Source organism: Myotis lucifugus, unplaced genomic scaffold (assembly GCF_000147115.1).
Source record: "Myotis lucifugus unplaced genomic scaffold, Myoluc2.0 scaffold_0, whole genome shotgun sequence".
In the NCBI taxonomy this organism is placed as follows: Eukaryota; Metazoa; Chordata; class Mammalia; order Chiroptera; family Vespertilionidae; genus Myotis; species Myotis lucifugus.
Window position 1 is genome coordinate 44938534 of NW_005871048.1, and position 14584 is coordinate 44953117.

General features: G+C 36.5%; 1 protein-coding gene and 1 pseudogene across 1 annotated transcript in view; both read right to left on the reverse strand.

Moving 5' to 3' along the window:
- The window catches only part of CWC27 (CWC27 spliceosome associated protein homolog), a 176464-nt gene that overhangs the window by 72375 nt on the left and 89505 nt on the right, over positions 1–14584 (reverse strand). Inside the window, exon 11 of the mRNA XM_006081410.3 lies at positions 2472–2575. Coding sequence (XP_006081472.1) covers positions 2472–2575 — 104 coding nt within the window. The remainder of the gene's footprint in view (positions 1–2471; positions 2576–14584) is intronic.
- On the reverse strand, positions 8637–8787 carry LOC111825635 (annotated as a pseudogene).

The following is a 14584-nucleotide window of genomic DNA, read 5'->3' on the forward strand; positions in this document are numbered from 1 at the left end:
TCTGAGGTTTGATGGTCTGTTCGATGCTTCTATGTCTCTGGATCTATTTTTGTTTTTTCAGTTTATGTTGTTCATGAGATCCCACAAATGAGTGATAACACGTGATATGTACCTTTCTCTGACTGGATTATTTCGCTTAGCAGAATGCTCTCTAGGTCCATCCATGCTGTTGCAAAATGGTAAGAATTCTTTCTTTTTTACAGCAGCACAGTATTCTATTGTGTAGATGTACCGCAGTTTTTTAATCCACTCATCTGCTGATGGGCACTTAGACTATTTCCAAATCTTGGTTATTGTAAATTGTGTTGCTATGAACATAGGGTGCATATAACCTTTCTGATTGGTGTTTCTGATTTCTTGGGATATATTCCTAGAAGTAGGATTACTGGGTCAAATGGGAGTTTCATTTCCTGTTTATTTTTTGAGAAATTATAATATTCCAAAGGATTATTATAATTGTTAGTGTTACATATAATGAGCACTGAATATTACTGTCAAAATTACTATGAAAAATAAAATTAATGTATTTTTAGTCCCTTTGTTATTAGCAGATGTAGTCTATGCATCCAGATAAAAAAAAAATTCTTGTGAAAGGTAAGTCTATATTACACAATTTACTATACAACAAAATATCCACAAGCCTCTTTTTTAATATTGATTATCTACTTCTAAGTTTATTGGCAAATTAAATAGCTAGATATAAACAAACAAACAAACAAACAGGAAAGTACAACCAGGCATTTTCAGTCTTTTCATATCATGTTCAAAAGACCAAATCATACAGAGTTGCTATAATTCTCAAATAATTTAGTCTTGGACTAAAAGAAAATGGTTTATAAAAGCCTGATATGTAGCCATATAGCCCAAACAAGAAATCTTTCCTGAATAGATTCATGAGGGTATTCAGCTCAACTGATGCATGACGTTATAAAGTCATGGTCAAATAACACTTTCCTACTTCTTTTTATGTGATAATCTTACCATGCAAATGCATATGAGAACCTCTGGATCTGTTCCCAGAGTTTACATAGTCCTAATCTTGGAGTATCTGTTGGCTGGGAGGATAGGCTAAGTTCTACAAACGTTCAAGGATGCCTAAAATTCTACTTTGTTTCCACAATGCTATGCAGTGAGATGGCTCATGGTATCATTTTCAATCCTGGGGAAGAAAGACTACTAGACTTAAAAACTGCAAAGAAACATGTAAATATCAAATAAAATATAATGTCTACTGAAATTCATAAATCTTTCATACTAAATAATGTTTTATCATCTTATCAGCAACACTTGTCAATTTTAGAAGATCAAAATAAGTTTAGAGGAAATTTAATCCTAAGAAAAAGGTAACCCATAACACATTACAGATAGGGGCTAAATATGAATTTCGTTAAGCATTCTAAGAAGATAGTGACAATACAATATTGCTCCTAGTAACACTCTTAAAAATAATAGAATCAAAATAAAATGACCAACTTAGTGTTCACATTTTGTTTTCTAAATACAAACTCCAATAAGAGAAACCAGAGTTCCTTGGAGAAGTGCTTGATTCCAGGTGTGCAGAAGGCAAAACACAAGATCAATTGGGAGCATCTTGTGCCAGAAAGTAAGAAAGTACGCAAAGGATGGGGCAAGATGAAAGGACAGAGGCCAGCCAGAAAGAGCTACTAAGGGCCAATGCTGACATTATTTGAACAACAAAATAAATAATGACAGTTTGGGATTAAAACATAGAAAATAAATGCTTATAAACCATACTGACATAATAAGTAAATAAATAAATAATAGAAGAGAGACCTCTCTCTTGCAGAAGAATTCCAAGTAATAAACATAACAGGTATCAGGGACATACAAACTCACCATTACAACACCACAGTAAATAACTGTTGCCTAGAGACAAGACCCACCCATTGATGCTAAAATTAGTGGGGGAAAGCTTGAAAAGGAACTGAATATTTATATAGTCTCAAAGTATCTTCCCCCAAATATTTATAATCTCAAAGGGAAAAAGAGTAATTTTATAGTGTAGCAGCTCAGCAGACACCACTTTAACCGTGAGATCATGGTAATATCACCAGTAAAAAGACAATAGACATCCTGTTACATCTATATAATGCACTGGGAAGGACATATCACTTATGTGGCAATCTTGCCCCCAAATGCATAATCTCAATATTACATGAGAAAACACCGGACAAACTCAAGGTGAGACATTCTACAAAATATCTAAGTGAGAATCAGGAGACATGATGGAACTCTGGATGGAATCATAAAACAAAAATGACATTAATGGGAAAACTGGTGAATTCCAATTCTAATAAGGTAATTCTAATAAGGTCTACAGTTAGTTACTAGTGCTGTATCAACATTAATTGCTTGGTTTTAACCATTGTACTATGATTATACAAGACCTTAACATTGAAGGTATAAAGGAAGAAGAAGTACCATGTTAAAATATAAGCAAATGCCCTTACCTTCACTTGATTTTTCTGCTTGTTTTGTTGCATTTTCTACTTTTTTTTGTTTTGCTGCTAAGAGTTCCCGCTTTAATTGTCTTGCTTCTTTTCTGAGCTCTTCACTATAAAGCAAAAACAATCACATAAGTATAAAATATACTGAGAGAAAGTTGCTTAGCAAAAACAAGTAATTCTGGTTTTCAGGTGCATTAAATCCCTAAGAAAAACACAGCTTGTAATGTAATTAATTTTGTGTATGTTTACTTGTGGTATGGAAATATACTTAAAGAATATTTTTAAGTTATAATAGCAATCTATCCATATATATAAAAGGCTAAGCAACCAGCTGACCCTCCAACTGGCTGACCGGCTGGTAGGTATGATATGCACTGACCACTAGAGAGCAGACACTCAACACAGGAGCTGCCAAGTGACAGGAACTTTGCAGAGTGCCCTCTTGCACTCTGGGACCCCCTGGGGTATGTCGGACTGCCAGTTTCGGCCGATCCCCGCAGGCCAGGCCAAGGGACCCCACCTGCTGGAGGGACACCGCTCACTCTGTAGACACCCTTTGAGCCCTGGCGTAGCCCCAGGTGCGGCTGGCCAGAGAGGGACCTTGGGAGGTTGGTTCCAGGGTGTGTCCGGCTGTCTTGCCCAGTCCTGCCCTGCTGGCCACCTTCTAATTAATTTCCTTTCAATGTGCACGAATCCGTGCACTGGGCCTCTAGTATAATATGAGTTATTATAAAATATACCCCCTTTCAAGTGTATCAAACAGAATTAGGTAAGTGATAAATGACCCATTGTTCTCCCTCTAATTTACTTGCAAATTTAACATCCTAGTTTCAGTTTAATAATTTGTGGATAGCCAAATCAAAGTAAAATTTTTAATGTAAGTACTATTAACTAAACCTGGGCATACCCAAAAAGATTTGGCTTTAAAACTTACTGAATTCCTGAACTGGCACGAATAACTACCATTTATTAAGCAATTATTACAAGTTAGCTGCAGTGCTAAAATTTTTATAAACTCAATAAAAATTTTAATACCTTTTAATACCCACTTAATACCACAATTTGGCAAATAATTTCCTCTTCTGTGAAAACTACCAGACCAATGTATTCTGATGATGAATACAATCATATATTAAAGGCAAAGTGAAATGTAAATGGTGACTTCACTGTAAGCCACTAGTTAAGTGACTAGTTTCAACAAGCCAGTTTTAGGACAGGAGATTCAAGTTCATGCCTTGGAAAAACTTATTAACTTGTGATGAACCCTTAGGGTCACTTGTTTTTGTTTTTTTTTAAAAAATATATTTCTTTATTGGTTTCAGAGAGGAAGGGAGAAGGAGAGAGAGATAGAAACATCAATGATGAGAGAGAATCACCGATCGGCTGCCTCCTGCATGCCTCCCACTGGGGATCGAGCCCGCAACCCAGGCATGTGCCCTTGGCCGGAATTGAACCTGGGACCCTTGAGTCCACAGGCTGATGCTCTATCCACTGAGCCAAGCCGGCTAGGGCAGGGTCACTTGTGAATAATCAAAACTATGAATTTTATATCTGTGAATGTTAAACATCCACTCTATTTTCAACTAAAGCTACAGTGGATCACAAAGATTGAGACAGACACCCATGCGAAGGTTTAGTGGAATCTTAAGTCTGAATAATTCTATACTGATTCAACCTTTATTTCTTCATCCTGATCTCTAAATCTGATTTATAGATTATAAACATATATATATATTTTACCACTGCTCTATAATAGAGTTACCAAACTGATAGGTCTTACAATGTCAGTGACTCAGTTTTCTTTTTACCTCTTTCCCACATCAAACACACACAGTCATGTTATGTATCTGCTTGGCCTCCAAGACCCTTAATTCGGAAACTCTCCTTCTGATCAATATCTATTACCTTTAAAAAAATTTTTTTTCTTATTGACTTCAGAGAGGAAGGGAGAGGGAGTGAGAGATAGAAATATCAATGATCAGAGAGAATCACTGACTAGCTGCCTCTTGCATGAGCCCTACTGGGGATCAAGCCCACAGCCGGGCATGTGCCCTGACCAGGAATTGAACCTGTGACCTCTTGGTTCATAAGTTGATGCTCAACCACTGAGCCATGCTGAACAGGGAACCTTTTTAGCTTTCTCACTCATTCATTTGTCTGAACCTGTGCTTACTCTTCTAATAAAAAAAGCCAAATCCTTAACGTAGTTCATGGTCTACTGGTCCTATCCTAAGCCCAATTGGCTCTCCATCCATTCTGGATGATTTGTTCAGCCATTTCACTGATGTGCTCAACTGCACCTTTAATTTTCTACTTGTTTGTCCTTATGGATACATCATAATCACCTAAAAAGCTTGTTAAAACAACTTCCAGAAGACAAACCTCTAGAGAATATGATCTCTTTAGATATTGGATGCTGCCTGGGAATTTGCTTTTGTGACAAGTTCCCCAGGTGATTCCATTACGCACTCAGGTTTGGGACCCAATGCATTAGGACCTTACTATAGAAATTATCTCTCTTTCTTACAACTTCAAGCACTCCTACTTCAAAGATCCTTTTATTCAGCCAACAAACATGATCACATTTCCGTGGACTGTGCTCCAATCAAGTGATTATTATCTTCCCAAGTGGACTCCTTGCCTGAAAGAATAGTTTATATACACAGCCTATTGCATCAACCTCTAACTTCTTAATCTCTTGCAATCTATCCTTTTTATACTCTATTGAAACTGCTTCTGTATCAACCAAATTCAATGGCCTTTTCTCAGTCCTCCTCTTCCTCTTTGGCCTATCATGCAATGATATTAACCACTCCTTCCTTCTTGAAATTCTATCCTAATCAGACTTAACTACCACTTGAGAGTCTTGATTTGCCAATTCTCCTTCTCCTAGTTACTCTTTCTCTTCTCATCCTATAATTGTTGGCATTTTCCCCATTTCCATACCCTGTACACTGGCATTTTTATCTAATCATCACATAACATCAAGTATCACCTTTACATAGGTTATTTCCAAATCTAAACGTTTTGCCCTGATTTTGGTCCTGCATTTGTAACTATCTATTACAAATCTCCATGTATATTAGTGCTGTCCAACAAAAATGTAAGACACATACATTTCCTAGCAGCTACATTAAACAAATGGTAAAAAAAACAACAACAACACACACACAAAAACAGGTTAAAATATCCAAAATGTATTTCAACATGTAACCAATATAAAAATATTACTTTAATATTTTACATTCTTTTTTAGTGCTATATCTCCTAAAGCTGGTGTGTACTTTATACATCTCAATTCAAATTAGCCACATTTCAAGGGTCCAGATCTAGAGGAATAGCAGAGGCTAGATGTCACAATAATTACAGAAGCTTTATGTGCAAACTTGAAGTCATCTCCTTCCTGCCCTAACCTGTTCGTTCTTCTGAGGTCCCTAGTTGATTGTGGAAGCACTTTCTGTTATGACCAGACTTTAAACTTCCACTGGGACTGTCCCCGCTCCCTTTCCCTGAATCACTGTTGAAGCACGTCATTTTCCAATCTCTCTCACGTACAAGTGCTCTTCTTGACTTTCACCATCAATGCCTAGTTTAGGCTCTCATTATGTATTTCTTAGATAAATGTAATTACTTCCTATTTCTTGAAGTTATATAAACACAGGGAATAGCAACCACATCTTTGCTCTGTCCACTAAATATCCTTATCTTTTTATTATAATGATTTACAACATTTTTACTTTGGTAAGTAATTCAGAAATGTAGATAATGTTTTCTGATGACTAAGATTACAGTATTCTGAAGATTAAAGAGGAAATGCTGCATGGTGGCTGAATAAACATTATAAGGGTAATTTGAAGTATGCAGAGAACGAGAGGCAATGAAAGCATATACTATTATAGAAGCAGTAGAGCACAGGATTAACTTTGGATTCAGAAAATCCCTTTCTCTCAGAAAAATCCAAAAAGACAAAGTGAGATAAAAAAGTAGGTCTATAGATAGAAATTATTAAAATATGCTTCATTATCCTGAATTTTTCATGTGATGAAGAGTTTACAATATTGTCATAATCTTTCAGACTATTCAAACAACACCATTTGTTAGTACTTGTGGGATCCATGACTCTTGGAATGAAGTGCAAATTTCTAGTCTACTCTTTAGATTGCAGTCTGATATTAGGGTTCCCAATCTTATATTCTCTGGATTATAAGCCTATCCTTGGGCACTAGAATATATTAAAATTTGATATAATGGGAATGAAAATTGTAAGCCTGAAGAATACTGCTTACAAAGCAAGCATACAAACTATGGGCTGGCTTTTGAGTCCAGACAGCATTTTTCGGGCTCCTATAGAGCCTAATTTCTGCTTGTATGGCAAAAGAAATCTATCTAATAATAGGATAATATGCAAATTGGTCGGGATGCTGTCACGTAACGACCAGTCAGCAGACTGCGTTCCCGCCCCCTGCGCCGGCCCAGAGACATGAGGCTCGTGTCCCTGACCCCGGCAATGGGCCCTGGGACATGAGGCTCACATCCCCGCCCCCGGCAACGAGCCCAGGACATGAGACTCGCATCCCCGCCCCTTGTGCTGGCCTGGACACATGAGGCTCCTGTCCCCAACCCCAGCACCTGGCCCTGGGACATGAGGCTCACATCCCCGCCCCCGGCAACAAGCCCGGGACGTGAGGCTCACATCCCCACCCCCTGCGCCGGCCAGGGGGTCCATAGGTGCGTGGAGAGGTCCCTCCACCACAGGCCTGGCCGGGGGTCCGCACGTGCGCGGAGGTCCGCAGACCTCCACTGTGGCCCGGCCCAGGGGTCCACAGGTCTCCCCCGGCTCTGGCCTACCTCTCTGGGGCAATCCATCGAGGAGCCCCGGATGGGTGGGCAGGGCCTACCTCTTGGGGCAATGGATCACAGGGCTCCCACACTGTGACAGGGCACAGGCCAGGCTGGGGGACCTTCCCGCTGCCCCACCCCAAGTGCACAAATTTCGTGCACCAGGCCACCAGTGGCTTTTATAAGCTACTATTAACTCTAAGCTAATTAATTTTTTTTCTAATAGGGTGTTTCTAATTTGAATTCATTTGAATTGTAATGTGATTTGTATGACATCACCATTATCCACCAGATAATTCTGCATTGTATATATACATATAAATTTTGGAAAATACAAAAGAGTATTAAAATGAACTAAAAGAGTTCACAAGTTCACAGATTTATTTTGGAGCTTATAAAGAAGTGAACATCTTACCCAACACTCTAGCCCATTTCCTAGAGGTAATTACTATCAATAGTGTGTGAGGATAACATTCTAAATTATGCTTATGAAAACACACATACATGCATACATACCAGTAAACATTTATACATATACACACATATTATTAAACTTTTTTTCAACAAAAACAAAACCATGCTGTATAATATGCTTTTACTCTCTTAATATATTTGCGGCCCAGCCAGTATAGCTCAGTGGTTGAGCAATGACCTATGAACCAGGAGGTCACGGTTCGATTCCCAGTCAGGGCCCATGCCCAGATTGTGGGCTCAATCCCCAATAGGGGGTATGCAGGAGGCAGCTGATCAATGATTCTCTCCCATCATTGATGTTTCTATCCCTCCCTTCCTTCCTCTCTGAAATCAATAAAAATATAAAATATATACATATTTGTGGACATACACTCTAAATCAGTATATACAGATCTCTTCTTTCTTTAGTGGACATGCCTTAATTTATTTAACCCATGCCAATATTGATGAACATTTAGGTTGCTTATATTTTTTGCTATTACAATGAGCTTGCAGAAAGCATTTTGAACATTAGTTTTGACTCATGCTCTTATACTGTAGGGTAGCTATTAGAATTATATGTACTTTATATTAGGGTATAGGCAGCTTATTATTAGATGACATGATGTATCTTTCATATCTATCTTTCGCTTTGTACTCATATTTCCTTGAGGTTTTCCTATTTATGTGATAATTCTTCCTCTGAGCTTCAAGATACTTAATTCAGTTTTCAACAATGTTTTTGAGTTCCAAAATCTCTTTATTTTTCTGATTGCTTTTTAGTAATGATTTCTCTAGTCTCCCTATGAATTTACATTATTTTCTTTTAGAGTTATTTTTATTTCTTCCTTTAAGGATACAAGAGTCATCTGGTCTGATTGTTGTTTTATAATATTTTTTAATCTGATAAATATGTAATATGCTCTGCTCCAATGACAGAAAGAATTTCTTTAAAAAAGCAGTCCAATAAAATATCAGCAGTATAGAAATTATACACTTGATCTTAGCCAAAAGGCCGAGAAGCGATAGCAGTATAGAAATTATAGTAGCCTTTATATATTTAATAATAACAAAGAAACTACTAATTCATTCAACAATTTCTGAAGCATTTCATATTTATTTGGTACCATTCTGAGTGATAGCACAGAAATCAAGATGAATATGGAGGGGAAGAAACCTAACTTCAATAGATTGTTTAAAGCAGTTTCTTCCCTCACCACTTACTCTTCTTTTTTTTAAATATATTTTTATTGATTTTTTACAAAGAGGAAGGGAGAGGGATAGAGAGTTAGAAACATCGATGAGAGAGAAACATCGATCAGCTGCCTCCTGCACACTCCCTACTGGGGATGTGCCCGCAACCAAGGTACATGCCCTTGACCGGAATCGAACCTGGGACCCTTGAGTCCGCAGGCTGACGCTCTATCCACTGAGCCAAACCGGTTAGGGCCCACTTACTCTTCTTAATAACCTGTGATCTAAGCATTTTAAGGGTAAGAAGGCTGAGGCTTACAGAGATTAAATACTTAGCCTGAAGTCACACAATCAGTAAATGGGAGAGTTAGACACTAAAAATGAGATTGACTGATTTCTATGCTCTTTCCATTATAGTACACTGATACTTTGAGAAAGTCTCCAAGGGAGTCTAAATCCCAAGGAGGGACAGACATAGGCCAAATACATAAAGAATAACAACAGTACATAATAAAAAGCGGTAACTGCCATGACAAAGAAATGACTAAAGCATTTTGAAATTCAGAGAAGGAAAGATTAGCACAGGCTAAATAAGAGATGGCTTCAGAGTAGGCATGTGAACTGGGCTATGAGAGATGAGTAGGAGTGAGTCATATGGAGATACAGTGAAGAAGATCCAAACAGTGTGCCTAAACCAAGACAGAAAGGTGGGAAAACACAGGTGCATGTTAGAACATTATGCTAAAGCATAAATGTTTTAAAGGAGTTGGGGTGATGGTAACAAAAGATAGAGCTAGGATGAGAATCTGGGGCAAAGTCTAAATACTAAGCATTTTTGAGTGGCCAGGTGAGAATATTTTCCTTCAATTTTTCCACACCTTTGAATATATATATATTTACAACCAGTTTCTTAACTGCTCTTTTTGTCTTCATTTTACCCACTCTCTACCTATTTTAATACCTTACTATAACCCATACACTCCTTAGATTGCTGTCTTTCAAGAAGTAACTTATGACCTCCTAATCAAAAATTTCAACAGCTTCCCTTTAGTGGTAACTTAGACCTTAAGAGAATCTGACTTTGTTGACCATCTTATGAGGCCCACCTTTGGGTACTCCCTTACTTTCTACAGCTGATAAGTAATCACCCTTCTTCCTTTACAAAGTCTCTTCCTTTCTGTGATTAGTGACAGTGGTCTGGGCTTTCATGACTTAACTATTACAGTGTCTCCTATTTGGTCTATGTGCTTCTGTTCTAATATTTCTTCCATTCATTTTGCACACTTATGCCAAGTCATACAATTCTACTCCCCTAATCTCCAGATCTCCCTAAATCCTACTGAATTGTGCACTAATTACTTTTCCAAGCATTTAATTCCCTCTCATGAGCTACCTTCAAACTACTTTTTCAACTTTGTCTCTCACATATCTTCTATAGTTATAATAAATTTCAGCCAAAATATACTAGTCATAATTACCTTGGCAAACTTTAGGCTTCAGCACACCTTGGCAAACTCTGAACTAGAGCACACATACCCCTTTGTTCATACCATTTCCATGACCTAAAATGGTCTTTCCTCCTATTCTGCCTACTAAAATCTTCCTCATCTTTCAAAGTTTCCTGGAGAATGTGGCACTTAAGCATGGCCCTCGAGCAAAGTTGCCAACCTCATTGGGTGTCAGTTCTCTCATCTATAAATTGTGGCTATATTCACCATATGTATTATAGTAAGACTAATGCAAATATTAAGGATTAATATTAGTAAGAACACTATCTGGTGCCTAGGAGGCAGTTTTTTAATGATAAAATACAACCAACCCATGACTGTAAGATTACATAAACAATTAAATAAATAAAAATGATAAAAATGATTTCAAGTAAAAATTGATGATAGAATGATTCTAATTACTATAGCACTGAAGATGTCTACTCTAATGTTATTGATGGACTTTTTTTCTTTTTAAAACTAACATCCATTACAAAAGATTAAACAAAACATTTGGGTAAAAAAAGAGGTATTGCCCGCCCGGCGTGGATCAGTGGTTGGTTGAGCGTTGGCCTAGGAATCAGGAAGTCACTGGTTAGATTCCCAGTCAGGGCACATGCCTGGGTTGTGGGCTCAATCCCCAGTGTGGGGTGTGCAGGAGGCAGCTGATCAATGATTCTCTCTTATCATTGATGTTACTATCTCTCTTTCCCTCTTCCTTCCTCTCTGAAATCAATAAAAAAAAAATATTAAAAATCCTGGGGATCTTTAACATCCTGTAAAAAAAGGGATGTTAATGAGAAGATCTAGACCCAGCATCACTATGTGGCCATAAAAAAGCAATTAATCCTTCTTTGCCTCTGTTTTATCATCAACTAAGAAGAGTCTGAGGAGGGTGTAAATTAGTATTTCTGAAATGCATAATCATAATTATAATATAAATGTGAAAAGTGATTATACTCTGTAGATCATTTTATTTCAATTACTTTGGATTTAGGATCTTAAAGCCCATTATCTAAGGAAATGGTGAGATGCAGAATATAGTCATTTTCATCTTAGATACAAAGAAGTGGAGTGTAGAGATAGTGAGAGATTTTTTTCAATATTGCCCATATCAGTAATTGAATGGTAAACCTGATACAGACCTCCTAATTCATTATGCAGTTTCTCATTTAATCTAACTATCCACTGAGTGAAAAGTACATTTAAATTTGAGTACCTTATTTTTAAGCTAAATATTTTTTTATGCAACAAAAGGTACTATGAATAAGTGACTACATGGGAAAGTTTTTATAACTACAGTGTGTTTAAATTTATCGGACTATTTATATTACTTTATAAAAGATTTTGAAAATCTTGCACTTTTTTTAAATCATGCAGCTTTTCAATTTGAGATTGAAGACTTAAAATGGCAATGGCATAATTTTCAGTCAGTTGTTATTTTTTCCAGGTGCTTTTCTAATTTTCTTTAGTTTCTAGAAATGTGCCTTAGGAAAATTTTGAGTTATATCTGTTCTTTGTTCTTATGGCATAAGAAATATCTTAATATAAGGGTGGTAAGCTCAAACACTGACCTTCTCTAACATACACCTTAAAAAAAAAGGTAAAGTTGTCAAGACTTAGCGTTTGATAAGTTTTTGAAGAGAACTTTAATCTACAAAAATGAATGAAATATGTACAAATTTCTTTTATAGAACAGTAAGTGAATTTGCTTAGAGACCTTGTTAAGCAAGCTGACAGATAAACACATGTCCATTACAGACACTGTTTTTTGGACCATGGATGTAACACTTGCAGTTAGCTTAAGCCTGCAATTTCCCAACATCTGATAATAATTCATAACACATGAAAATGATTGAAAACCAAACAGTACGCCCTTCCTGGTTTTTAGTCTATTGCTTTAATAACAAAGATACTGAATCTGTTTTTAATAAAACAATAATTTGGCTGTTGATGAAATAATGAAATAGCCGTAAAAAAGGCCATTATAGGTATTAAAACTATAGATGGAAGACATGACTTTTAGACTTTGGTATCATCAGCAGTAGCAGAGATGCATATTTACCATATATCAGAAAGTATCAGAATATGCTGTAGTTTATACATTAATTTTGAAAATATATACATATATCCAAGGAAATATCTAACCAAATTAAATCAGGAACTCCCTGTGTGTTCAAAGTTCTGTTCTACCTATTACTGGCAGTATGGCTTCAGACAACTAAGTTAATCCATGTTAAGTCTCAGTTTCCTTATCTGGAGACGAAAATAAGAGTAAGGCTGGAAGAAAACAATATGATTCCATGGAAATTACTTAGCATACTTAATATGGTGCTTGGCCCAGAATATATACTTAACATTAGTTTGCTTCTATTATTACCATTATTGTTCTCACTTCTACCACCAACACTACTTTTCTTCTTACTATTTAAAAACTCAGTTACCAACAAAATGAGACCTCAGGCTAATTAAAGATATTAAAAAGGCAAATCCTTCTATTTTTCTCATGGGTGCATAGATTTAAAAGCTTGCTGATAGGTTTCTGCCATTGATGCACTGCTTGGATTAAAAACCATATTCTATGAAAATGGGAAATGTAACATTTAAAAAAATTAAAAATTATAAAATTCTCATATCCTAATTCAGGTCAGTAACACTTGGAACTGAATTGCTTATATTCTTTCATTATGATTTACTTGAAAGGTAAAAATTAAACACGACAACTAAGAAATCTCTCTCTATATATATTTACATATATATGTTCCCTAATTCTATGAGAGAGGCTAACAGAACCTACATTTTTTTATCCTAAGTGATCCTGGAAAGCTTCTATCAGAAGATAACATTTAATCAAAGAGCTAATGTTCTACAGGCCCTTTATAATCTGTTAGACCAATATGTAGGAATTGAAAGACTATATACCTATCAGTAAATACATTGCAATTTGGAAAGAAGGAGAAATCTAAATGTACCCATATAACACCTGTAGACTTACAATCTTACTCCTTTCATATGAAAGATCACATTTATTTTTAATATATTTTATTTATTTTTTTACAGAGAGGAAGGGGAAGGGATAGAGAGTTAGAAACATCAATGAGAGAGAAACATCGATCAGCTGCCTCCTGCACACTCCCTACTGGGGATGTGCCCGCAACCAAGGTACATGTCCTTGACCGGAATCGAACCTGGGACCCTTAAGTCCGCAGGATGACGCTCCATCCACTGAGCCAAACCGGCCAGGGCCACATTTATTTTTAAATAAAAAGTTTGACAGCAGATATAGATTGTCATTAATCTTTGTAAGATCTCTTTCAAATCTTAAAAAATGAAATCATCTTTTCCAAAACAGACTACTAATAAACAGGAATATTGCATAAAATCATAAAATGTCCATGACAATAGAAGATGATACTGTTATTCTGTGTAAATACCAAGTAAGGAGTTCAGAATCAAACATGTTATTTCACAGCAAGAACTTGGCTTAGCCCATATTTCACAGAAGTGGAGCAAATTTGTTGTGGCAGAAATTCGGTCTTTAGCCATATGTCTACTCCTCAATCCAACTTTACAAATGATATTAACTCAATATGAAAAACAAATGAGATTTCCATTCCCAGTAAGGCAGCATACTAGTAACCTAAAAACTCTCTTGCAATCAAATACCTAGAAATGTTGAATAAGTACATTAAAAAATACTTTTAAATGCATAGCTTACTTAGCTCACTAAAAACGAAGGGGTTGAAAAATAAGGAAAGGACTGAAAACCAGAGCGAAAGCATCGGACCTGTTATTGGTACACTCTGAGTTACTAGTCTCAGTAACCTAGGAAGGCTGAGTTTTAATGTGGGGTTTTAACAATCAGGATACAATTGCTATTCCTACACACAAAGTAAGGATTCTCCACTCATTGGAAGGATGGGAATGAACACATCTACTAAAAAAGCTTGTCTGTCTCAGGTTCATGCAGATAAGCAGGCTTTCAAGCTAATGAATATTCTCATGGTACTATATAAGGAGTATTTTTAATTAAAATCACCAGTGATAGTACTCTAATGCACCCCCTAGAACCAAAGGCAAATGCCATCTGAAGGAAGGAATTCTCAATCTAGATTTTACAAACTCTAAAGAGTTCTAAAATAA